General features: G+C 36.0%; 3 protein-coding genes across 3 annotated transcripts; 1 reads left to right on the forward strand and 2 right to left on the reverse strand.

Moving 5' to 3' along the window:
* Window positions 1-7,520: 7,520 nt before the first annotated feature.
* On the reverse strand, window positions 7,521-13,865 carry Ergic53 (lectin, mannose binding protein ergic53). Its single transcript, XM_076428515.1, has 10 exons — window positions 13,592-13,865; window positions 13,085-13,141; window positions 12,553-12,823; window positions 12,364-12,463; window positions 12,180-12,291; window positions 11,930-12,101; window positions 10,472-10,665; window positions 10,193-10,389; window positions 8,957-9,162; window positions 7,521-8,649 (listed from the first exon to the last, which is right to left on the reverse strand). Exons 1-10 carry the CDS (start codon window positions 13,848-13,850, stop codon window positions 8,613-8,615), a joined length of 1,605 nt encoding a protein of 534 aa, XP_076284630.1. The 5' UTR covers window positions 13,851-13,865; the 3' UTR covers window positions 7,521-8,612.
* Window positions 13,866-15,274: 1,409 nt separating this feature from the next.
* On the forward strand, window positions 15,275-19,035 carry LOC143211094 (uncharacterized). The gene is made up of 4 exons (XM_076428514.1): window positions 15,275-15,780; window positions 15,857-15,979; window positions 16,498-16,681; window positions 16,754-19,035. The coding sequence occupies exons 1-4, from the start codon at window positions 15,708-15,710 to the stop codon at window positions 18,603-18,605; spliced, it is 2,232 nt and encodes a 743-aa protein (XP_076284629.1). The 5' UTR covers window positions 15,275-15,707; the 3' UTR covers window positions 18,606-19,035.
* On the reverse strand, window positions 18,965-21,593 carry LOC143211097 (translational activator of cytochrome c oxidase 1). The gene is made up of 4 exons (XM_076428516.1): window positions 20,962-21,593; window positions 20,618-20,864; window positions 19,367-19,529; window positions 18,965-19,293 (listed from the first exon to the last, which is right to left on the reverse strand). The coding sequence occupies exons 1-4, from the start codon at window positions 21,140-21,142 to the stop codon at window positions 19,087-19,089; spliced, it is 798 nt and encodes a 265-aa protein (XP_076284631.1). The 5' UTR covers window positions 21,143-21,593; the 3' UTR covers window positions 18,965-19,086.
* Between the last annotated feature and the right edge of the window lie 2,379 nt (window positions 21,594-23,972).

A 23,972-nucleotide genomic window follows, 5' to 3' on the forward strand; every position in this document is an offset into this window, starting at 1 on the left:
CAATCAATGCAAACATTTTTTATTTTGCATAAAGATCCGCAATCTGGTAATAATTATTTATCATTACAGTAGGACCTCGATTAACCGGATCCCGATTATGGACAAATATGCGTAATAAAGGGAAATAAATTTTCACAAATAAGAAATTTATTTTGGAATATAATGTACATTTTAATGATGACGATTTTAATGATCTCGATTATCTATCGGGCCTTAATTTGTCCGGGCTGTTTGTCTCCCGATGAAGCCGGTTAAAAATTAATCAAGTTTTCCTATTGTATTCTTTTTTTTCTACTCAAGTAGGAAACTTTGGAAAATTTTGGTTATGATTGTCACTTCCATTGTTCAGGAAGCGACTCTGTATGTCATAATTGTTATCGCAGTATTAGTCGGTTGACTGTTCTAGTCAGTTATGTACTAGAGTCAGTGAAGTGACCATCAAGTATGTGAAGAGCAAAAATCGAATACTATCAGAACATTTTAACAGTAAGACTGTTCGTACGTTGTTTTCTGAAAGTATCCCTTTATCATATCTATATCTCCATCTTTGACATCATGGCTGTTCTCAATGACGGCACAAAGAGCTTTGATCATTCTAAGTGAATTATATTTCTTACTATATTAATGTTTTAAACCTCGTAAACGATATTTAATTGAAACCATTTTAATTATTGCGAGACTTTCGTAATAAACCATTTGCGACAAGAGCGAATATCGAATACTTTCAGAACATTTTGACAGTAAGTCTGTTTCTACGATTGTTTTCTGAAAGTATCTCTTTATCATATCTAAATCGTCATCTTTGATCAAAGGTATTATTCCATAATGGAATGACAAACGATGAGCAAGACTATGAAGTGTGTTTCCGCGTTGAAAATGTTGTTTTACCGAAAGTTGGATACTTTGAGGTTTCCGCTGCGACTGGTATGCATGGCAGAGAATAAAATAATTCAAAATTACTTCAATCGAAGCACTTGTTTATGATATAATGATATTTTTAAGGTGGATTGGCTGACGATCACGATGTGTCTCATTTCTTAACGCACTCTTTGTATCCTCCTGGCCAAATGAAGCCCGACGGGCAAAGAATTTCTTTAGAAGAGCAGCAAAAACTTAGTCAAGAATATATGGATTACCAGAAAAAATTGGATCAACAGAAAGAGGATTATCGCCGGTAAGAAGGCTACCGGCAATTTCCGAATTATACTTAAAGCCGTAGTCACGTTTCCAGGATTTCAAAAGTATGGAATGCGCCTTTTCATTTCTCGATAATGCAAAGATGGGCTTTTTCAGTAGTCAAAAAGACCGCAATCGCCCTCGAGAGTCGTATTTTTGCGTTTACGAGGCGTAATTTGCATTATTCGGATTCGGAAGCTGTCAATTACAGCATCATGCATCCGAATAATGCAAATTACGCCTCGTAAACGTAAAAATAGGAGTTTTCAGAGCGGCTGCGGCTTAGATTGATCTTTCATCTAATGCTTTTAACTACTGAAAAGCTCCACCTTTGCGCATCCCGCACCCTTGCAATCCTAGAAACGAGTCTACCCCCTTAATTACATTCGCTTGATTTTGCCGCGATGTTCACCTCATCGCTCTATCCACGATCTTCACCGCTCCACTATATCTGTACCCTAGGGGTACGGTTAGCGGCGAGATGGACACCTCGGCAAAATCAAACCAATGTAATTAAATGAGACTGTTTATGGTAGAGCGGTGACGAGAGAATAGCAGTGCACATAGAAAGAAAAATCACCCCACCGCTCTCCTCCACACTATGCTCACCTCGCCGCTCCACTATATTCCCGTACTTACAAGGAGCATCATCTAACAATTAAAAGAAAATGAACTGCGGATTGCGAAAGAAGAGGCTGCAAGCTTTCAAACGAGTGAAAGTTTATTGTTGCAAGATTCTTTTTTACGAAATGATCACAGTTTGAATATGGGCAACCTTTCAAAAATCGGAGATTTAGTAACACTTTTTCAAATCTACCTTCTCAATTGGAATGAATGGCGGATATTTGTTACAAAACCAGATATATCGCAAGTGCAAGCTCCAATTAAGGAGTACCCCCTCCTTACGGCCGCAGTCTCGTTTCCAGGATTGCACCGATAATGCTAAGATGGGATTTTTCAGTAGACAAAGGGGCTAGATGAAAGATTAATCTAGGCCGCGGTCGCCCTAAAAAGTCCTATTTTTACGTTTAAGAGGCGTAATTTGCATTATTCGGAAGCATAAAGCTGCGCATGTAGCTGTTTTCATACAGCTGCGACAGCTACATGGTGCCGAATAATGCAAATTAGGCCTCGTAAACGTAAAAATAGGACTTTTATCTAGCGTTTTTAACTACTGAAAACTACTTTGCATTATCGAGAAATGAGAAGGCGCATACCTTCAAGTTTATTGTAGCAAGATTCTTTTTTACGAAACGATCACAGTTTAAATATGGACAACCTCTCAAAAATCGGATATTCAGTAACATTTTTTCAAATCTACCTTCTCAATTGGAATGAATGGCGGATATTTGTTACAAAAGCAGATATATCGCAAGCGCAAGCTCCAATTACGAAAACTTCAATGTAGAAAATTCACTGTGAAATTCACAGGAAGCCGGATAGGAAATGATAATAACCATATCAGCAATCATTTCGGGGAATTGTGTCCATTAATTCGCGAAAGCATCCCCCTGCTATTTTAATAACTCATGGTCATCACGTAACACCGCCGGTAGTTCCGCGTCTGCCATAAAACACTTTACAACTTCGCCAATAAAAAGGTTTCAACAATTCACCCTCGGGGGATCAATAATCGGTGTATTCTGATTGGATCGCAATGCTCCAATCGTCGGTGATCGCGGTGGCGAAGAATTTCGCGGATTCTGCGCCACCAGGCGAACGTTCTTATTGGTTGCACTTTCGCCAAAGGGGCTGGCACAGCCCCTGGCACAGCGAAATGTTCTAGAAATGGACGACCGGGCGAAAATACGCCGAATTTCCAATTTTTATTATATCCCTTTATTGCGTTTCCTTGAATATAGAATATCCACCGGCGACAACGCAATAAGCCTTCAATGGTTCTTTTTTTTTCCTCCGGCGATCCAAGAACGCCTCCTCCGACAAAAGGATCGGCGTTCTTCCTGAGAAATGCTTCTTTTTATCCTGTCACAAACGAAAGGCGACTAACTTAAATGTCGAGGCTGTGTATTGCAGATTTTATTGCGTGGACGACAACAAATGAATCGTCAGATTAACACCTTGTATTTACCGATGAAGACTTCGAACGTACACGGCCGCTCATAAGTCTTCGAACACCTCTGGTTCTTACAATTAGTAAAACTCTCGTATTTCGTATAGATGTTATAAACCTTTAATTGTATTAACTACATAATATAAATATCCTCATATGTATATGATAATGATCCAAAACACACGTCAAAAATATGTAAAAACTACAGTTAGGAGCAAAACTGATCACACACTCTTTAAGTCAGAATAACTTTTTTATGAATGGACCAAACGACTTGAATTTCTCTGTAAGGTTAAAAGAATTAGTTTAGTAAATGACGTCTAAAGAATATGTTGAAAAACTGCATTTGATCGGAATTGTGAAAAACAATTGTAAAAATTGATTTTCACGACTTTCTTAGCTGGGCCAATAACGAAAATTTCAAAGATGTGCTCGGTCAACTTGTATAAATTATAATATCCTGTTCTGTGTGAAAATTTCATTGAAATTGGTTAATTGGTTTACGAGTTATAAGCGATCAGAAGTAGTAAAAATGACGAAAATCTTGAAAAATTGCAATCTTTACCACTTTTGATCGTTTATAACTCGTAAACCAATCAACCAATTTCAATGAAATTCTCGGAGCGTATATTATTTATACAAGTTGTCCAAACACGTGTTTTAGATTTTCGTTATTGACCCAGCTAAAAAAGTCGTGAAAATCAATTTTTGCTGTTGTTTTTCACAATTTTTTAGACGTCATTTACTACACTAATTCGTTTGGTCGTTCCATCGGAAACGACTTCATCAAGTCGTTTAGTCCGTTCATAAAAAAGTTATTCTGATTTACAGTGTGGGTTCAGTTTTGCTCCTAACTGTATTTGGTTCAACTACAGTGTAATAATTCATTAAAAATTATGAAATGGCCACCCCAATCACCAGATTTAGACCCCATAGAAAAATGATTGAGTTTGCAGTTAATTTTATTCTACGAGATTTCCATGATTATTCTACTTTTACTAAAACTATATATGTATAGTTGACATATATTATAATACGACGTGCACATGGATATGTCTAACCATGAACGAGGCCAATGCGTTTGTCGCATTGCGGACGTGCCCCGGTTCCTTTCATTTTGCGGAAGCGCCACTTCAACCCTTATTGAATTATTCGCAAGATTTAACCACGACCCGTTTTCTCTCACTCACCTCGTTTAACTCTGATTGTTACAAAGTGTACGAGCATTCTGAAATGTGTCAGAGACAAGAGGTTCGACCCCATAAATCTTCATTCCCGCGGCTTGAAATTAATGCTTTTCGACCACTAAAGTACTTACGAAACTACAAGTTTTCCTTCTTCTTCTTCTTTTCGATAAATTACCGAGATGTATTGTAGACATGTTAGGTACTTGTTAGCTCTTTGTGGACGAGGATTTTCTAAAGTACTATACGTACATTTTTGTCAGGAAACTATTTTATAAAATTTCCTGAGATTTATTAACCCTTAGCACTGGAATGGTAACTCTGAGGCGCCATTAAAAATTGCTGTACCATTATTCAAAATATTCTTTACATTATTAAATATGTCACTATCTAATGAATAGTGGAGTATCAAATGCTGGAGTATCAAATTCGACAGAATTCAGTACGATTGTTATTTATTCTGGACCTACGATTACTAGACTGCGGATTTTATGCATTTATGACAAAAATAGGTACGTACAATTTAAAGCAGTGAACATATTAAAAAGATTTAAGGACATTGCAGTGTATTAGTTTCAACTGTATAAGATAACACTGTCCAACAAATTTCAACTTTTTAAAAGTATTTCAATTCCCACTATGCGATCCTTGTAGACTTTTCCGCGCTGATTCCGAATCTGGTTTTAATTTTTTTCCTATACGTCCAGTTTTTAAGAAAATGGAGTTTAAAAAAAAGACATATTTTTCAACTTTAAACAAATATTGCGATGTTATTATAAAACATATTGAATTGTTTTTTACAGCAAAAGATTCTGTAGACTTTCCCGAATACAGTGATATCCAATATTAATACATTATGATTGTTTACACATGTTTAAAAACAATCACTAAAGGCGGAGAGACACCACTTTTGCACCAATTTTTGAGGATATTTTTCAATTTATCTCATAAAATAAGGGTCCAGCGGAAAATCGATCTATACCACTCGATAGAGCAGACTTTTATCTTGAGAAACCACCATTTCAAGTTTGCATGATCGACGTTTCTTTCGAACCAGAAAGCAAAATATCTCCGCCCGACATGAGTTGCCGCCGGTGAGAGTTCGGTTATCCTAAAAAATTGGTGCAAAAGTGGTGTCTCTCCGTCTTTAATCATTGTTTAAACAATCATAATGTATTAACATTGGATATCGCTGTATTCGGGAAAGTCTACAGAATCTTCTGCTATAAAGAACAATTCAATATCTTTTATAACACCACAATATTTGTTTAAAGTTGAAAAGTGTTTTTTTTTTCAAAGTCATGTTGCTCAAAAACTGTGCGTATAGGGAAAAAATTAGAAACAGATTCGGAATCAGCGCGAAAAACTGTATGAGGACCCAACAGTAATTAGGGAATTTGAAAAAAGTTGAAATTTGTTGGACAGTGTAATAAGTAACTACCTGAGCAGTTGGAGCACTCGCCTCTACCTCAAACGGAGGTACACGGCGTACTTTACCAGCTCATTGTGACGCCAATTTTAATGGCACCATCTTTCTCAAGGGCTCATTTTAAAGGGGAAACTTCAAGGAATATAAACATATTTTTCAAAATTTAAATCACTTCAACCCCTCATCGAAAAAAAGCATAAAAAAAGAATTTGTTTAAATTTTTCAACATTATAAAGTTGATTTTCGCGGATGAAAAAAATACTTTGTAATAGCCCAATCCTTTCCGAATAAAACAAAAAAAAAAGTAGCTCAATCGGACAGACAGTTCCCGAGATAAAAATTCGTAAGCGAGGCCCGTTTTCGCCAAAATGGGCAAAAATTGAAAACTTTGAAGGCCTGCCACTTCTAAAAAATTTCGAAACCGGCAAAATGATGACTTAAACCCACCCTAATTTCACATGGACTACAACATATTTCATTTAGAACGAAATCGACGATGGGTGCCTGCAAAAAGTGATCGATTTGGCATGGAACGACCAACCCTTTGTACTCGGAGATATTTTAACTCGAAAATGAAATGTATGTTAGTTATACACATGCTGAAAATTTCATCGAAATCGGTCGACGCAGGAAAAAACGACACGCATCGAAAGATGTAAGAATCTGTGGATTTTAAGCAGAAATTGGTCAAAAGTCGCGAAAAACTATGATTTTCACCACATTTAACCACTTGTAGCTTTTGGGTGTGTTAATCTATTTCGATGAAATTTTCAGCATGTGTATAACTAACGTAGATCTCCAAAACGTATATTTTAAATTTTCATTAAGGGCCCAAATAAAACAATTTTAAGAAATACTTTTTTTATTTTTGCATGCAACCTTATAAATTGTAATTTTTGGAAAATCTCGTTTGCAGATCATTTAGTAAAACAATGCTTCTAGCTTAAAAAACATCAGGTCGTTTGGTACAATTATAAAAAAGTTATACATAGGTGCTGTTTTAAAGTGCGTTCAAATACTTTCGTGTTCACTGTATGTCTTGCCGATAAACGTAACTTAATTCGTTTACGTATGCAGTTCTAATTAGTCATCAGTTTTATTTATAGGCATAGTGCTTCGCTGTTTTATATTCTGCGCTGTATGGAAGATATACGCATATGTGTGCCGGCATTTTACACATCGATAAAAACTTAAGTGAAAAATTAATGACGCAACTGTACAAAACTTTAATTTGAGTCTATATACATATATAAATTGTATTTTTCTACTTCTAACATCGTAACATCTCATACTATTCGAATTTTAAAATTTTAAGATACGAAACATTAAGATAAAAATTTTATTAATATAAACGATTCAGGAAATATTCGTTAGTATTCTTTTTTAACTTGCTTGAACTGAATTCTTTCCGCAGATTCTGTATATTTTCTTCTTCTTTTTTGAGTCTTAAAAACTTTTGAGTTTCAAAATCCTCTAAAATGAACCGTTAAATGAAATAGAAATTAGACGAGTTAAATTAATAAATCACTCTGAATAAAAGATTTAAGATTCTTCAATAAATATACTCTGGGGTTGGGGGGAGGGGGGTGCTGTAAAAGAAATTCAAATGTCGAACATTAGAGCCACCCTAGTGTGCAATTGATCATTCACTGAAATCGAGTTTCTGTTTTTTCTATTAATATTTTTATTATCAGATATATTTCATTATACATTTACAATCTTTCATAAACTTTTACAAATGCAATAAGATTGATAGGAATACCGAGTTTGCGAATAATTTGAGTTCTTCCTATGCATGCTACTCGATATACCGTATACACTTACGAAGTACATTATTACCTTAACAGAATGCATTTCGACCTTTTCTTTTAATTACAGGTTTGAGAACGTTATGATTGTTCGACGTTGACATCACGGATAATATACGACGTATAAAATCATTCGTCTTTCGAATTCGAGAAAGCCATGTTAATTTCTTTATATTTTATTCTGCAGTATTTGTCACGTTAAAAATGCGAAACTTACCTATACGATCACTCATCTAAGGGAATGTAGTACCAGATCAATAAATATATCATCTTATACAGCTGGTAACAAATTACCAGGTTCCTCCAGACGAAAACCGTAGATTTCAATTCTCGATATGCCCGATTTCCAATTAGAAAAAAGAAACAAAATCACATAAACATTTATACAATATACCCCATGTGACGTTACAAAAAAAATCTATATGTAAAAAAAAAAAGAGAGAGAGTGATAGATGTTACTAAACGAATGCGCAAAAAATGCATGTGCGCGTAGCGCGAGATATTCTTGATGAAAGACGATAAAAAAATATATATTATACACAACAATCCGACAAAGTATGTCTTATTCCAATCTCCGTAATCCTTCCTTCTTCTTTTTAATTTTTCTTATCCTTTTAAATCTAATGTTCACATTTTGTCATCTTCGTCTCTATTTGTCCATGGTTTGCACTGACAAAAAAATATCACATGTTGAAAAAATTTTTGAATCGACTGAATTATATACCAAGCTGAGTGAAGTGATTATTTTCATCGAGCCTGGAGAGAGAGAGCTTTTATCGCCCTCTGGCTGTTTCGTTAGGTCCAACTCGGATGAAGAATGCATTTATTATACAAATGTTCAACAGAAATGCATATTTCACGGATACAAACATTGAGTCAGTACGCAAGGACAGAAGTTCTTATTTGTATCTTTGCTTCTTTTACTGTACGTTCAAAAACAAGTATTAGTACAACTTTTTCGCCTGCGCTTCCTTATTGTCCCTGTAGAAAGATGAATTAAACATGAAACGCTTCCTTTCTGTTTTTAGTATGCTGCTGAATGTGAATATCGGATATGATTGCAAAAGTTCCTACCCAATTTACCTCGTGACCTATTTTGAAAATAAAGATGTAACTTCTATGGAAAAGGAGATCAGTTTGTAAAATGTTCGGGGACAATTGTAGAAAATAGTGGTGACTATATAATTGATTAATAAAACTGTTATTTTTAAATATAACCGCTCGCATTTTATTTTCAAACAGGGTACGAACTTTTGCAATCATCTAATATTCATAAGTCCACACTTACCGGTACATACTGTATGCTAACAAAATCACCATTTGAATTGCCACGAATAATAAGAATATTGTTGTCGTTAAACAATTCGTTGTTGGACAATCTCCACCTCCGCTGTTCAATTTAGTGTTTACTTGTCCAACTTCCCTCTTTAACGTGTTAAGTCCGTCTCGCATTTCAGAAATCAGTGAATTGTAATCGAATCCCATTTGTTGCACCTAAAAGTTCGTTTTATCGAAGGATGTACCAAGGAGGATGTTGATAAAACGAAATAACAAATAACACTGTCCAACACGAAATTTCTTCCACAACTACTTACTGTTGGGTGGTTCTTATAGAGTTTTTCGCGCTGATTCCGAATCTGTTCTTAATTTTTTTCCTAGACGCACAGTTTTTGAGAAACATTCTCAGAGAAACTTCAACTTTAAACAAATATTGTGGTGTTATTATAAAAGATATTGAATTGTTCTTTATAGCAAAAGATTCTGCAGACTTTCCCGAATACAGCGATATTCAATATTAATACATTATGATTGTTTAAACATGTTTAAACGATCATTAAAGACAGAGAGACACCACTTTTGCATCAATTTTTGACGATATTTTTGGATTTATCGAAAAAAATAAGGGTCCAGCGGAAAATCGAACTATACCACGCGAAAGAGTTTTATCTTTTATCTTCAGAAACCACTATTTCAAGTTTGCATAGTCGACGTTTTTTTCGAACCAGAAAGCAAAATATCTTCGCCCGTCACGAGTTGCCGCCAGTGAGAGTTGCTTTCTGGTTCGAAAAAAACGTCGACGATCCAAACTTGACAGGGTGGCTTCTCAAGATAAAAGTCTGCTCTATCGAGTGGTATAATTCGATTTTCCGCTGGACCCTTATTTTTTAAGATAAATTGAAAAATATACTCAAAAGTTGGTGCAAAAGTGGTGTCTCTCCGTCTTTAATCATTGTTTAAAAAATCATAATGTATTAATATTGGATATCACTGCCTTCGGAAAAGTCTACAGAACATTTTGCTATAAAGAATAATTCAATATCTTTTATAATAACATCACAATATTTGTTTAAAGTTGAAAAATATGTTCTTTTTTCAAAGTCATGTTCCTCAAAAACTGTGCGTATAGGGAAAAAATTAGAAACAGATTCGGAATCAGCGCGAAAAACTGTATAAGAAGGACCCAACAATAATTAGGGAACATAAAAAAAGTTGAAATTTGTTGGACAGTGTAACAAGTAACTACCTGAGCAGTTGGAGCACGAGCTTGATTATTAAGAATGGAATCAGCCTTGGTGTATACTTCTTTCACAAAAGATTTGATTTCATTAGCTGTGCTCAGTATGGCATTTTGATTCCCCAAGACCTGATCAACCTCTTGTCGACGTATCGTGTCGATTAATTGAATTTGCTGACCTGGTTGGCCACCAGCTGTTTGTACACCTACGAATAAGTTATACGTAATTTGCAAATCCCTTTAACGGCTGATAGTATAAGACGTAATTGACGTTAAACTTAAAGTTACCTCCTACTTGAAGCTGAGATATTAAACTCAGAGATCTTTCCTGTCTTCCGATCATTTCATCAGATTTTTTATTGAGCTCGCGCAGAGATTCAAACACTTGACCCAGAACAGAAAAGATTTGTAACAGTTCTCTTTGATTGTCGCTTTCAAAGTATTCCTCGAATTCTTTCTCACGGCGCGCTTCTGGGTGTTCCCTATAAAATAATATCACTTTAGAAAAGAACTTGTTCCCAGGAATCAAGAGTGAGGTATGCGCCTTCTCATTTCTCGATAATGCAGAGTAGTTTTCAGTAGTTAAAAGCGCTAGATAGAAGTCCTATTTTTACGTTTACGAGGCCTAATTTGCATTATTCGGCAACATGTAGCTGTCGCAGCTGTATGAAAGCAGCTTTATGCATCCGAATAATGCAAATTACGCCTCTTAAACGTAAAAATAGGACTTTTTAGGGCGACTGCGGCCTAGATTGATCTTTCATCTAGCCCTTTTGACTACTGAATGAAAAATCCCATCTTAGCATTATCGGTGCAATCCTGGAAACGAGACTGCGGCTGTAAGGAGGTACATACTCCTTAATTGGAGCTTGCACTTGCGATATATCTGCTTTTGTAACAAATATCCGCCATTCATTCCAATTGAGAAGGTAGATTTGAAAAAGTGTTTCTAAATCTCCGATTTTTGAAAGGTTGCCCATATTCAAACTGTGATCATTTCGTAAAAAGGAATCTTGCAACAATAAGCTTTTACTCGTTTGATAGCTTGCAGCCTCTTCTTTCGCAATCCACAGTTCATTTTCTTTTAATTGTTAGATGATGCTCCTTGTAAGTACGGCAATATAGTGGAGCGGCGAGGTGAGCATAGTGTGGAGGAAAGCGGTGGGGTGATTTTTGTTTCTATGTGCACTGCTATTCTCTCGTCACCGCTCTACCGTAAACAGTCTCATTTAATTACATTGGTTTGATTTTGCCGCGATGTTCATCTCGCCGCTAATCGTACCCCTAGGGTACAGATATAGTGGAGCGGTGAAGATCGTGGATAGCGATGAGGTGAACATCGCGGCAAAATCAAACGAATGTAATTAAGGGGGTAGACTCGTTTCTAGGATTGCAAGGGTGCGGGATGCGCAAAGGTGGAGCTTTTCAGTAGTTAAAAGCGTTAGATGAAAGATCAATTTAGGCCGCAGCCGCTCTGAAAACTCCTATTTTTACATTTACGAGGCGTAATTTGCATTATTCAGATGCATGAAGCTGTAATTGGCAGCTTCCGAATCCGAATAATGCAAATTACGCCTCGTAAACGCAAAAATACGACTCTCGAGGGCGATTGCGGTCTTTTTGACTACTGAAAAAGCCCATCTTTGCATTATCGAGAAATGAAAAGGCGCATTCCATACTTTTGAAATCCTGGAAACGTGACTACGGCTTTAAGTATAATCCGGAAATTGTCGGTAGCCTTCTTACCGGCGATAATCCTCTTTCTGTTGATCCAATTTTTTCTGGTAATCCATATATTCTTGACTAAGTTTTTGCTGCTCTTCTAAAGAAACTCTTTGCCCGTCGGGCTTCATTTGGCCAGGAGGATACAAAGAGTGCGTTAAGAAATGAGACACATCGTGATCGTCAGCCAATCCACCTTAAAAATATCATTATATCATAAACAAGTGCTTCGATTGAAGTAATTTTGAATTATTTTAATCTCTGCGATGCATACCAGTAGCAGCGGAAACCCCAAAGTATCCACCTTTCGGTAAAACAACATTTTCAACGCGGAAACACACTTCATAGTCTTGCTCATCGTTTGTCATTCCATTATGGAATAATACCTTTGATCAAAGATGAAGATTTAGATATGATAAAGAGATACTTTCAGAAAACAATCGTAGGAACAGACTTACTGTCAAAATGTTCTGATAGTATTCGATCTTCGCTCTTGTCGCAAATGGTTTGTTACGAAAGTCTCGCAGACAACCAGCAGACAATTGTGTTGCACCATCGCTGTATCAAAATTAACGGAATTAAAATGGTTTCAATTAAATATCGTTTACAAGGTTTAAAACATTAATATAGTAAGAAATATAATTCACTTAGAATGATCAAAGCTCTTTGTGCCGTCATTGAGAACAGCCATGATGTAAGGGTTGTTATGTTTATTGTCGTTATCGAAGGAGTCAAAGAAAAGTCCAAGACCATTCCACTGATCAACGTTGCCGAAGACAGTGCCATTGTAAGCTCCTTTCGAACTAGTGTACCAAAAAGCTAAACCATCGGCTCCGATCCTTCCTCTTCCTGTTACTCTAAATATTAACTCGACCTCCCACCAGTCGAAGGTAAGCGGCTGTTTCACCCATATTGCACCTAAACATCATTTGAAATCTTTATGTATCAAGAAGTAGAAAATGAAAAGTGTAACAAAAAATTATTCCTTGATACATAAATAAAGGAAATGAAACACATTAGACCGTAAACACCAGTAACTTAGTAATATTAAATAGGTCATAAGGTAGACCATATTATGTTTATCGAAGTGCTTTATTTATGTGAAGAAATATTTTTCAATATTAATATATTATACACCTAGCAGCACCTTTAAATATAATTATCGATATTTTCACATACCTTTCTGACTTCTCAATGACGGAGCTACTCTCACATTTTCCGCACTCGCGATTGCATCTATAATAAAAATACATGTTTTATCGAACGTATTCGACATAAATGAATTAATTACGACACGAAATACCAATCAAACGAAAAATAATAGATTTGAATTTACCGTCGAAAAAAGTATTAAGCTATAAATGAGAAGAAAATTGGATCGGTTTATCTGAACGAACAGAAACAGGTATACTTTATGCTTCCATTATTCAAATTTATTGAAATAGCCCTTAATGTAAATAAATACATATACACCTGTCGTGACAGTTTTACCGACTTCTGTCAAATAAACATTGTCTATTTCGCTTGTGAAAGCGGTTAAAGGGATAGGAGTCGGTTAGTGTTTCCGTTTAAGAACGGAATAACAATACATTTTATTTAAATAATCGAAATGCCGACTAGGAGAAAATAACATACGGAAGTGTTTTACGGCGTGTATATGCTTGGTTAGGTTTCAACGTTACTCACTTCCTCCGTATTCCCAAAAAGGCACGCTTCCATCTTTTTGTGCGAGATACGGTGGTTTGAACGAGTACTTGTACTCAAATTTTCGATGAGGTATATCACCGAGGACCGCACCAATTACCAAAAATACATGAAAAATTAAAAGCCACCTCACCTCGGCGGCCATCTTCATTTCGACTGTCGAGTCGAAAGTACTTTGACCACGTTCGACCCTGCAACCGGTAGAAGTGATTGGTGGAATCGTTTGATTTCCTCTTCTCATTGGCGTATTATCAATGACGTGTCAATTTTCTGGCCACATTTCAAAGATTCTGTCTTTTACCGGCAACTTGTATATTTCTCTTTTCGTTTCTACTATGCATTCTGTCGTATTTAATTCCATCGGGGAAATCCACGGAAAAAAATAATAGTCTTGTAACTGTTTAGGAATGAACAATCCTGTCTGGAGGAAAAATTCGTTCATTTTTGTGGACGTGTCATGTGAGAATATGGCGTTATCGTGGATAAAGCGTCACATACATAGATGCAACGAGTGAAAATATTATGACCGAATATATCCTATTCGTTACGATTTATCAATCGTGTTTCTTAGATGTTCGAACATTTTATAATTTTGCGTGTGAGAAGTATGTGTTTCAATATCCAATACAGTTTAATTATATATATGTGTATATTGTATATATTCGTTTCAGTAAATTCTTCTCAATTCTTCAGAAGTAACTTCAAGTAACTTCTGCTGTTTTTTTATACGTTTGAAGAATAAAACTATACGCTTCGCGTGATTCTTCAAAGAAATGCAGTATTATTAGCTGATTCGAGGAAGCTCTTAGTTAAGTGTATAAAATATATTATATAATAAAGTATGTATTTATGTATAATAGCATAACCATGTATATCCAGACAACCAAAAATCCAAATTTGGACGACCTTCTGTCGGCGCATATGCCGCGCCTGTGCCGGCCGTAGGACCAGGTATTTGGACATGGGCAGAACGAAGGCACAATGCCGGCCGCTGGACCCCGAATCTGCCTTTGTTTAAGTCTGTGGTCCTATCGTCGACCGATTTGTACCGATGATGGTAATTTTCCAAACTCGGGATTGTCTTCGTTCATAAACCCCTCAACCTTCCTCTCTCCAGTCCCTTCTCTCTCCTTCCAATATTCCTACAAAACTTGATGCGTCCTTGACGAAAACCAGGCATTCTCACCAGCGACCATCCCTTATTCCTTCTTTACCTATATTTTCACTTTTTCCTCCCCTACAATTCTTTTACTCCAAAGTCATCCTTCCTTCCTTTTTTCTAACTACCCTAGCATGAGAAGTCATCTGAAGTCATCCGAGCTTGAAAGCGTCCACATCGTCAGAAGAAAAATAAAGACCAGTAACAGGTTCTAAATGGTTGTATTAATTTCGGGATCACGACAATAAGCACTCGTGAAGAATTCGACGAAGAAAGTGAAATGTATATTCCCGGCGAATTGTTAACACAGATCTTCACTTATGTCGACCATAAATCTCTGTTGAGCTGTAAATTGGTTTGCAAACGATGGAAAATGTTAATAAAAAGCCACGTTTGGCGCAAAGTGGCCGAAAAACACGGACCAATCAGAGCACGACCTAGACGCGAGTTAGCACAATCGGCTCGGCGCGCCAACTGTCAATTGGCCGACTGTGCCAATTCGCGTCTAGGTTGCGCTCTGATTGGTCCGTGTTTTTCGTTAATAACTACGTAACTACTAAACAAAGCCGCGAACAACATTTTTGCAAAGGAAAATGTCGCTTGAAATGACCTCAGGAACCTGAGGTTCCATTTCCAGGTTCTGCAGGAGTTTTTGGTTTTGGGACACCCTGTATACCGCGTGAACTTTTTAACTCGATGAGCCCCGATGAGGAAGAACATAATCGTATAATCGTCTCGTCACGTCACTCGCATCAACTCGCATGGACCTACAGGACCAGCGTCCAGTAGGCGTCGTTGTGACCTAACCTATGTACAGCGAAAATTCGTTTCGCGACACCTGCAACAAAAAGCAATTCACTGATTCCAAATTACTAACAACAGATGTCAAATGTTGAGTTCATAATTGGAATTTAGTACCTTTCTAATATTTTCCGCAATATGGCAATGCTTGCGGAGCCGCGTCGAAAGCAAAAATGGGCTTTAAATCCACGAGGAAAACAATGGAGCGAAGGTACGTAAATATTTAAATTCGTTCTAATCATTGTCATCGATCCGAACAATCTTTACATATTTTGTACTTTGTATAGATTCAAACAAATTTGGACAGAAAATGTTGGAGAAAATGGGTTGGACCAGCGGTAAAGGACTCGGTGCAAATGAACAGGGCATGACAGAGCACGTGCGTGTTTCTTTTAAAAACGACGCAGCAGGTAACAAAAATTACATTCTTTTAATATTTTAATCAATCACATAAGTTATGCATTACAAACTAATTTTCTATATTTCGCGTTAAAAACGTCAAACTGACTTATAGGTCGAATCACAATTTCTGTTTTAGTATATCAAGTTTATTCACTCACACCATGTTTACTAGTCTAATATTTTTAATTTGACTTGACTTATTACTTATTATTAAAAAACTGACTAAAAATTTGGATAAACACATTCTTGGTATTTTCCTAAAGTAATGTAAAGTAGTCAAAATTTAGTGCTCCGTAAACCTGGTGTTAATAAAATAAACATCTATATCGTGATCAATTACACATTCGCCACTATAATGGAATAACTTGTTGCCGTTTATCAAGTAACTTAAATATGTTGAGTCGTTAGAATGTTAAATAGTTACAATAAATGAATGAAATAATGATCAGATAATAATAAAAATACATTTGAGGGAAAAAATGTTGTAGACAAGTAAATTAGTACCACAATTGTTTGTTTATAATAGGTATTGGATATAAGAATGACAATTTAGATAAAGCATGGACTGAGCACCAGGATGGCTTTAATAGTTTCCTGCAACAGCTTCAAAAGAGTCAGGACGACAATGTGGTCCAAGTAGAGGAAGTTAAAACTGATACAAGTGGAAATTCGTTAGAGTTGAAATCGAAACAAAGCCGAGCTCGTGTTCAGTAAGTAAAATTTGTGTAAATATCGTACAAAACATGGGCATAACTTAATTGTAACCTTTTAATTATTATTAGCTATCACAAATTCATAAGGGGGAAAGATGTGAAAAGGTATAGTTCGAAAGATTTGGCAAATATATTCGGCCAGAAAGAGTTGAACGCAAGCAAGAAGAGTAACGACAATGAAAATATTAACGAGGTAAATATTGATTCAGATCCCCTTGGTAAGCAAGTCAATAGAGGTGGTGTTATTACCATAAACGGTGGTAATATGGCGGATTATTTTTCAAAAAAAAGTCAGAACATCTCTGTAACACCTAAACGAATAAAACGACGAGAAAGTACTTCAGAAAGTGAACCCGAATATGTTGGATTTGGCTTTGCATCAGCTTCTAAAGGATCGCCCAACGATACTAAAGAAAACAAAGAGACAGAAAGTTCTTGTAATTATGCTTTTGAAAATCCGTGCTTAAGATTGAACAGCCCGGAAAATATTTCAAACAGCGAGATGAAGTTAGAGTCTTCGAGAAAAAGGAAAATGTTCAATGACAATGAATCAACCGTAAATAATAATACAGATTGGAAAGACGATGTCAAAGATAGTTACAAAAATGCTTTTGTAAATCCCGCTTTAAATTTAGAGCCTACAACCGACGAAGCTTGTAACGGAAAGGAATTTGAAGTATCTAGAACGCAATTCGGCGTTACGAATTCTGCTTTGGATCTACAGGATGAGGTAGTTAATAAAAAAAGGGTAACGTTTAACGACCACGTAGAATATAGTACCGATTCTGTAAAGAAGAAAAAGAAGAAGAAGGAGAAAGCTATGCTAGATAGATTTGAAGTCGAGAACAAAAGATCTAAGAAGAAAAAGAAACAAGACAATACCAATAATTCCGTGTCAACGGGTATTATTAATGAAGCTTTAGACGTTGAGGAAGTACCCGAAGAAATTAATGATAATGAAATTAACGAGCGTAAGAGCAGTAAATCAAAGAAGAGGAAAAGTAGTCGTCGATCGAGTTTGGAAACGATAGTTGAAATACCGGAAGAAGATAGAAAAGCTGATGAGTGTGAAAATGAAGCGAAAAGACTTAAAGTTGACGAAAGCGTAATTGACGATGCTATTCCTCAGGAGAATCTTTCTAGCAAGAAAGGGAAGAAGAAGAAGAAGAACAAGGAGAAGGAAAAAGTCGAGGATGAAGTGACAACTATCAAAGACAATAACAATATCGAGAGTGAAGAGAAAGAAGTAAGTATAGAAACAAAGGCAGAATTTTGCAAGTTAGAGGATGATATAGTGAAAAGAGAAGACCAAGAGAATGGAAAAGTGAAGGAAAAGAAGAAGAAGAGAAAAGAAAAAACCCATGGAGATATCACCGAAAATCAAATAAAGGCTAACGATGTGGAATGTATAGAGCAAAAAACTGAAAATGTAGAAGAGGAAACTGTAAAGTTAAAAAAGGGTAAAAAAAGGAAAACAAAGGATGCGGATAAAAGCGATATTAACGCAGATGTAAATATAAAATCGGAAAAGGAGATATTTAATAAGGAAAATAAAAATAGCGAATCTGTAAATATTTCCAAAGAAGAAAAACCAAAGAAAGAAAAACACAAGGAATCCGTAGAGGACAGTAGTGAATCTACTTGTACTACGGAACCTGTGAGAGAAGAATGTGCGAAACCGACGGTAAACACAAGAGACACAGTTACAAAAGTCGCTCATGCGAGTTTAAATAGCACAAAAATTACGCATCCATCTTCGAAGAATATAAAATTAAATTCTTCTAGCCCTTGGAGTGAAAGAGCGAAATCGTCGAAGCAAATACTAAGATCCCTTTTCTATCGCAACTCAGTTGCACATTTCCCAGGCGCTAATGTAGATGTAATTAAGGGGTATGGCACCGACATATACAGTAAAGACTAAATAAACTTCTAAAATATGTAATGTTTTACGTATAACTCCGATTTTAATTCAGTTGTATGCAGTGCGTATCTTACCATTTTTCAGGGATTTCCGGTAATCTGTTGAAGACATGTTTCGAACAAAAGTTAAATCTCTCTCTTCAGTCCGCTATAAATTTGTTTGCACGTTAAAAATTGTCGAAACAATGTCACTAAATATTCGAGTGACTGACTTTTTATTGAAAATGCCTGAAGGAGAAATCCTATCCAATACATTATATTAATCTGTAAGCATTCATTTACTATTACTGAATCAGTAATACAATACTAACCATAATTTATTCTTTTTTGTTTGGTAATAATAGTAGATTTTAAAGGATATTTTCTAAAAAATAATATTTATTGCTTGTTTTTATCGTTATTATTGTAGATAAATTTACAAGAGGTGATCTATATTAATAAATATTATTTTTCCCAATGTATTTACAGGATTCCATTGCAACTCAAGGTTCTAGTACATTATCATCTATTTTTTCAATATCCTCGAGGGCTATAAGTTTTTCTTTCAAATTCTTATAATTGTTCAAGTCTTCTTCGCTCAATTCAATTGGACTTTCAGGTATACATAGTTCTTCTATATCAATTATAGAGTATCCTAAATTTGTTAATTGACTCGTACTTATTTTGGTACTACCGAAGTCACATTTAAACTGAAACAATCAAAGCGCAATAGTGTTACACGTGTTCAATGGACAGAAAACTTCAGATCTGAGCTATCTGTACCTGGAAAAGTGTTTCATCTCCGTCTTTTATTTCTTCTACATCGTGTGCGTTCATCTTTATCGCGTCTTCCATTGCTTGATCCGCGTTACAATCTTTTTTCATAGCTGTGATGTAGCATGCACAGTCGAACAACCTCAACGCCGTTTCGTCTTCAGTCCTAGTACTAAACACACGCAGATAAAACGAGAGTAAATATTACAATAAACTTATACGAAGAAGTAAAGTGCAGGATGTCAAAAAAGTGACAATCATCTATTCTAGGTATCACATTTGTTGAGACGTGCTTAGTGTATGGCTGACTCAAGTGTCAATTTAGATCTACGCTGTGTCCGATGTTAAATGATGCCTTTCTTCAAGAGTCCTTTCCGTATCTCTTTGATGAGTTTATCTGCCCAAATGTCTGGCCGACAATTGTCCCGGAACTATCCCCACTCCTGCGAGGTGTACCCCCTTAAGGGTCCAAGAGGCTCGAGAAGCCTCGGTCGCTGTCATACGGCTCGGGTATATCGGTGAGACACCGTTAATCCAATGACAAAACTTCTTTATTTTTTTATGGGACTTTTACCAACATATTCGTGGCATTTTTCTAATGAAAATGATACCAAATATGATATTATTCCAATTATATTTACGTGCCGGCGCGCTGCGACTCTCCGCATCTCTTTCTTTCCCATTTCCATTCTTTCTCTGTCCTTCTTTGCGTCGAAAACTTGCCACGAATATGTTGGTCATAGTGCCATAAAAAAATAAAGAAGTTTTGTTATTGGGTTAGTGATGTTTACACTTCTCAGCGACCGAGGCCTCTCGAGTTCCGCTGTCCTTTTCTACATTTGGCAAAAGTCAAAGAATAGTATCCCTGGCGGATAATTGTCTCTGGGCAGACCCGTGTTGGGAACAATTATCGATAAAATACTATACACGGTTCACGTACCACGTGTACACGTGAATTTTAGTACATGTTCAAAACCGCGATCTCTACTACAAACCAATAAACTCATCAAAGAGATACAGAAAGGACTCTTCAAGAATTGCATAATTTCAAATTGGAGACAGTGTAGATCCAAATTGACACTTGAGTCGGCCACACACTAAGAAGCACATCTCAACAACATTTGTAAAGAATCAACGTGTTCTAAATACTTTTCGACAGTTTTTTTCTTGATATGTTCATCCAACATGCTGTAAAAATCGTCCCTAAAACGGATAATTAATACTTCATTGACAACTTGCAAAAGATAAAGCAGTACTTACTTGTGTTTCTTTAATCTACTAAAAATTTCTAGTTTTGTTTTAATCAGCTTGTCTGTTAACATATGTACAACTAATATGGCTCCTCCAGGACAACGAAGTAATAGTATTTCATGTTTAGCGTTCTGTTTGCTATTTTTCATTTTTTCGAAAAATTGTTTTAGCGTTGCTGCGGGCATATTGGCTTTTTTAGCTTGTTCAACAAGTTGCGATAACTTTAGGTTTTTCGACGGATCAGCAATGCCGGTCTCTTGAAAATAATGAAAAGATTCGCACTATATGAAATCAGTTCTATTTAGTATTACTTGTTTTGAAGAGTTCATCAAATTTTACTTTTTTTTCCTTACCTTGTATCACAGACTTCATTTTAACAGTCAGAGCTCGAAAAATGTTCGATCTCGCAGCATCTTGCTCCGCTTTAACATGTTTAATATTTTGCCATTTACTATGACCCGCATATCTTCTGCTTTCCTGAAGCAGAATATTTCTGCACTTGTCATAAGCTAGGAAACCTAAACGATAGCTCATGACTTTATAAAAGTTAACTTAAGTATGATAGGTTATGATACACGCCAATACACGCATTTATTGGTTTTTATCATAGACATATACTGAGAGGAACAACCAGGATTACCAGGAACAACAGAAAGTGCTCGCATCCGGTGTTCCCGGTATAGTGCTGTCCCCTAGCACCAGCCTTATGGGAGTTCGTGTCACCCGAATATTTCGGTGTTTCTTACGCCCTCTAGGATATATTCTGGCTCCATCCAGAGAAACAGAAGGCCAACGACAGCATTTTGTCGGTGAAGACGACCACTGAGGAGATTCTCGTCGCGATGTATCGGTGAGAATGCGAATTATCACGAAACCATATCGATTATTATTAAATGTTACATTCTCCGCCATATTTCAGACGATGTTTTGGCACTATTTTGGCACTATTTAGAACTTTTAGCGATGTGGTATATCAGATCACTGTAACTTTCACGTTATCCCCGCGCCCACTCGCGCCCACTTACTGGTCCCGCGGAATAACACAGGGGCTGGCAGTCTTTAATAGTATCTCGTCGGTGGTATCTCGTCGGTGACCGGGCCACCGACGAGATACTATTAAAGACTGCCAGCCCCTGTGTTATTCCGCGGGACCGGTAAGTGGGCGCGAGTGGGCGCGGGGATAACGGGAAAGTTACAGTGATCTGATATACCACAGCGGTAAAAGTTCCACAATCGACGAGATATTCGTCAAGTTGAAGAAGAATGATATAGTAGAATGCTGACATTACCTATTCTGTAATTGCCTTATAATACTATATATAATTCTCTTATTGCATTCTTATTTTCCTTATTATCACCATTGTAATAATTGTTTACAATATAATCGATAGTTTATAGATGTAGGAAAAATGGAAGTAATTACTACGTAATATTCTACAAATGTATTGGAATTTAAAAGTAATTTGAACATTATTGCGTTATATATAAAATAATGATTCTTAAAAAATATTTTGTTATGTTGTGTAATGACAAAATTCAATCGTTCTTATTAAGATCCTTAGTAGGAAACAGAAAATTAATTTTTTTACTTATTTATCCCATACTTGTAATGCTCGACAGCATTATTGACTGCAATTATTAAAGTAGAGGTAGTAACAAGATAAAAGTATTAACTAATTAAACTAATTTTCGACGGCTCCTATCCATACAATGTTATTTAGAGGCAGTATTTCGTACGAAGATATCTAAAAAAATAATTCTATTTGACTCTATACGAATATTTCTTGCACCATATATGACGCTATTTAAAAAGTGCGTGTAACATTATTTTATTTCATTCTGAACTGAACCACTTCCTGAAACATGATTCATTTACGAGTACATTGTGCGACGAGACGAAGAGCTAGCAGACGAAGTCGAAGTCGAAATCTTAAAAGAATAAGGACTCTCCGCGTCTCTTTTTTTCCCGACGCTGTCCTTCTTTGTGTCCGAAACTTGCGTCGCTCATTGCATAAGCAAATATCATCGGAATTATATAATTTTGGTATCATTTTCATAAAAAGAAACAAAATTTACCAAATATGTTAAGGAAAATCCTATAAAAAAATAATGATAAATAATTAAGCTTTGTTGTTTGATTAGTAGTCTCACACCGATATACCCGACCCGACCCGTATCATGTTACAATGTTTCACTCCACTCCACGGCGACCGAAGCCCCCGAGCTTCACTTCCCTTTTCTCCGTTCGTCATCATAGAATAGTGTTTCCTGAAAATTGAATGTCTCTGGCCAGACTCGAGTTTTCGACATTTATAGCAAGCTTGCTATAATCTTATCTTATATGTCAAAATTTAGTTTTCTATTTAAAATATTTTGTTGTTAAAACTCATTAATAGTTTTAAATAGTACTTGAATATATTTAAAATGATATTGGAATATTACAATTTGGAATGAAGGGCTTAGCCGGACGAGATAGTCCTTCGAATTATTTAAACAGCCGTTGTGCCATTCAATTTTCGGTCCATTTTCCCCATTTACTTGCATTAATTTAATCATATAATTGCATTTAATTGAAATTGATATTTGAGATTTTTTCCCGATTTTTTGGTTCAAAATGTTAATTACACAAAGTGAAAAACACGCAAAAATTCGACAAATGCAGGTTTTTTAGAGAAATTGAAAAATAGCATTGATCATATTTTTAGACTATCAACATATGTACCAGAACTTTTTTTACGACAGCTCGTAAACGACAAAGAGGGACTGAGGTACGAGGCAGCCGACACAGTTCAAAAGGCTGCGTACCGATTACATCAATGCACATAGGAAAGTTTTTTATTTTTCAATCTTTTTTACGGAATTACCAACGTATTTGTGAGATCCTTCTAATTAAAATGAGCCTAAATACGGCATAATTTGAGCCATATTTACTTATTTAAAGTGTGATGATAATTACCTAATATAGGTTATTATAATATAGGTCATTTAATATAATATATTTATAATTATAAATAATTTAGGGATGTGCGGGCCGCTCGATGTTCGGGTTCGAGTCGGGTCGGGTCGCAGAAAGTCCGGCGGCGGCCCTTCGATTCGACTTCGAATTCGTCGGGCGGGTACGAAAAGAATCGAACAAGTTCGGGCGGACGAGTTATTGCGTTATCCGAGATTCAAATACTCTGCGTTCTTATGACAGATAATGGTAATAATGGTTTTCTTTCTTTACCTATAACGTGATTTTTAATATACTTGGTTTTTTTATAACTACATTAGGTATATTCGCCAAACGCGTGACTGCTCTTTATTTGTATTAAAGCTTGAATAATGCACGTTTCATGTGAAAAACTTAAAAGACAATATTTCT

This window comes from Lasioglossum baleicum, chromosome 8 (assembly GCF_051020765.1).
Source record: "Lasioglossum baleicum chromosome 8, iyLasBale1, whole genome shotgun sequence".
Lineage (NCBI taxonomy): Eukaryota > Metazoa > Arthropoda > Insecta > Hymenoptera > Halictidae > Lasioglossum > Lasioglossum baleicum.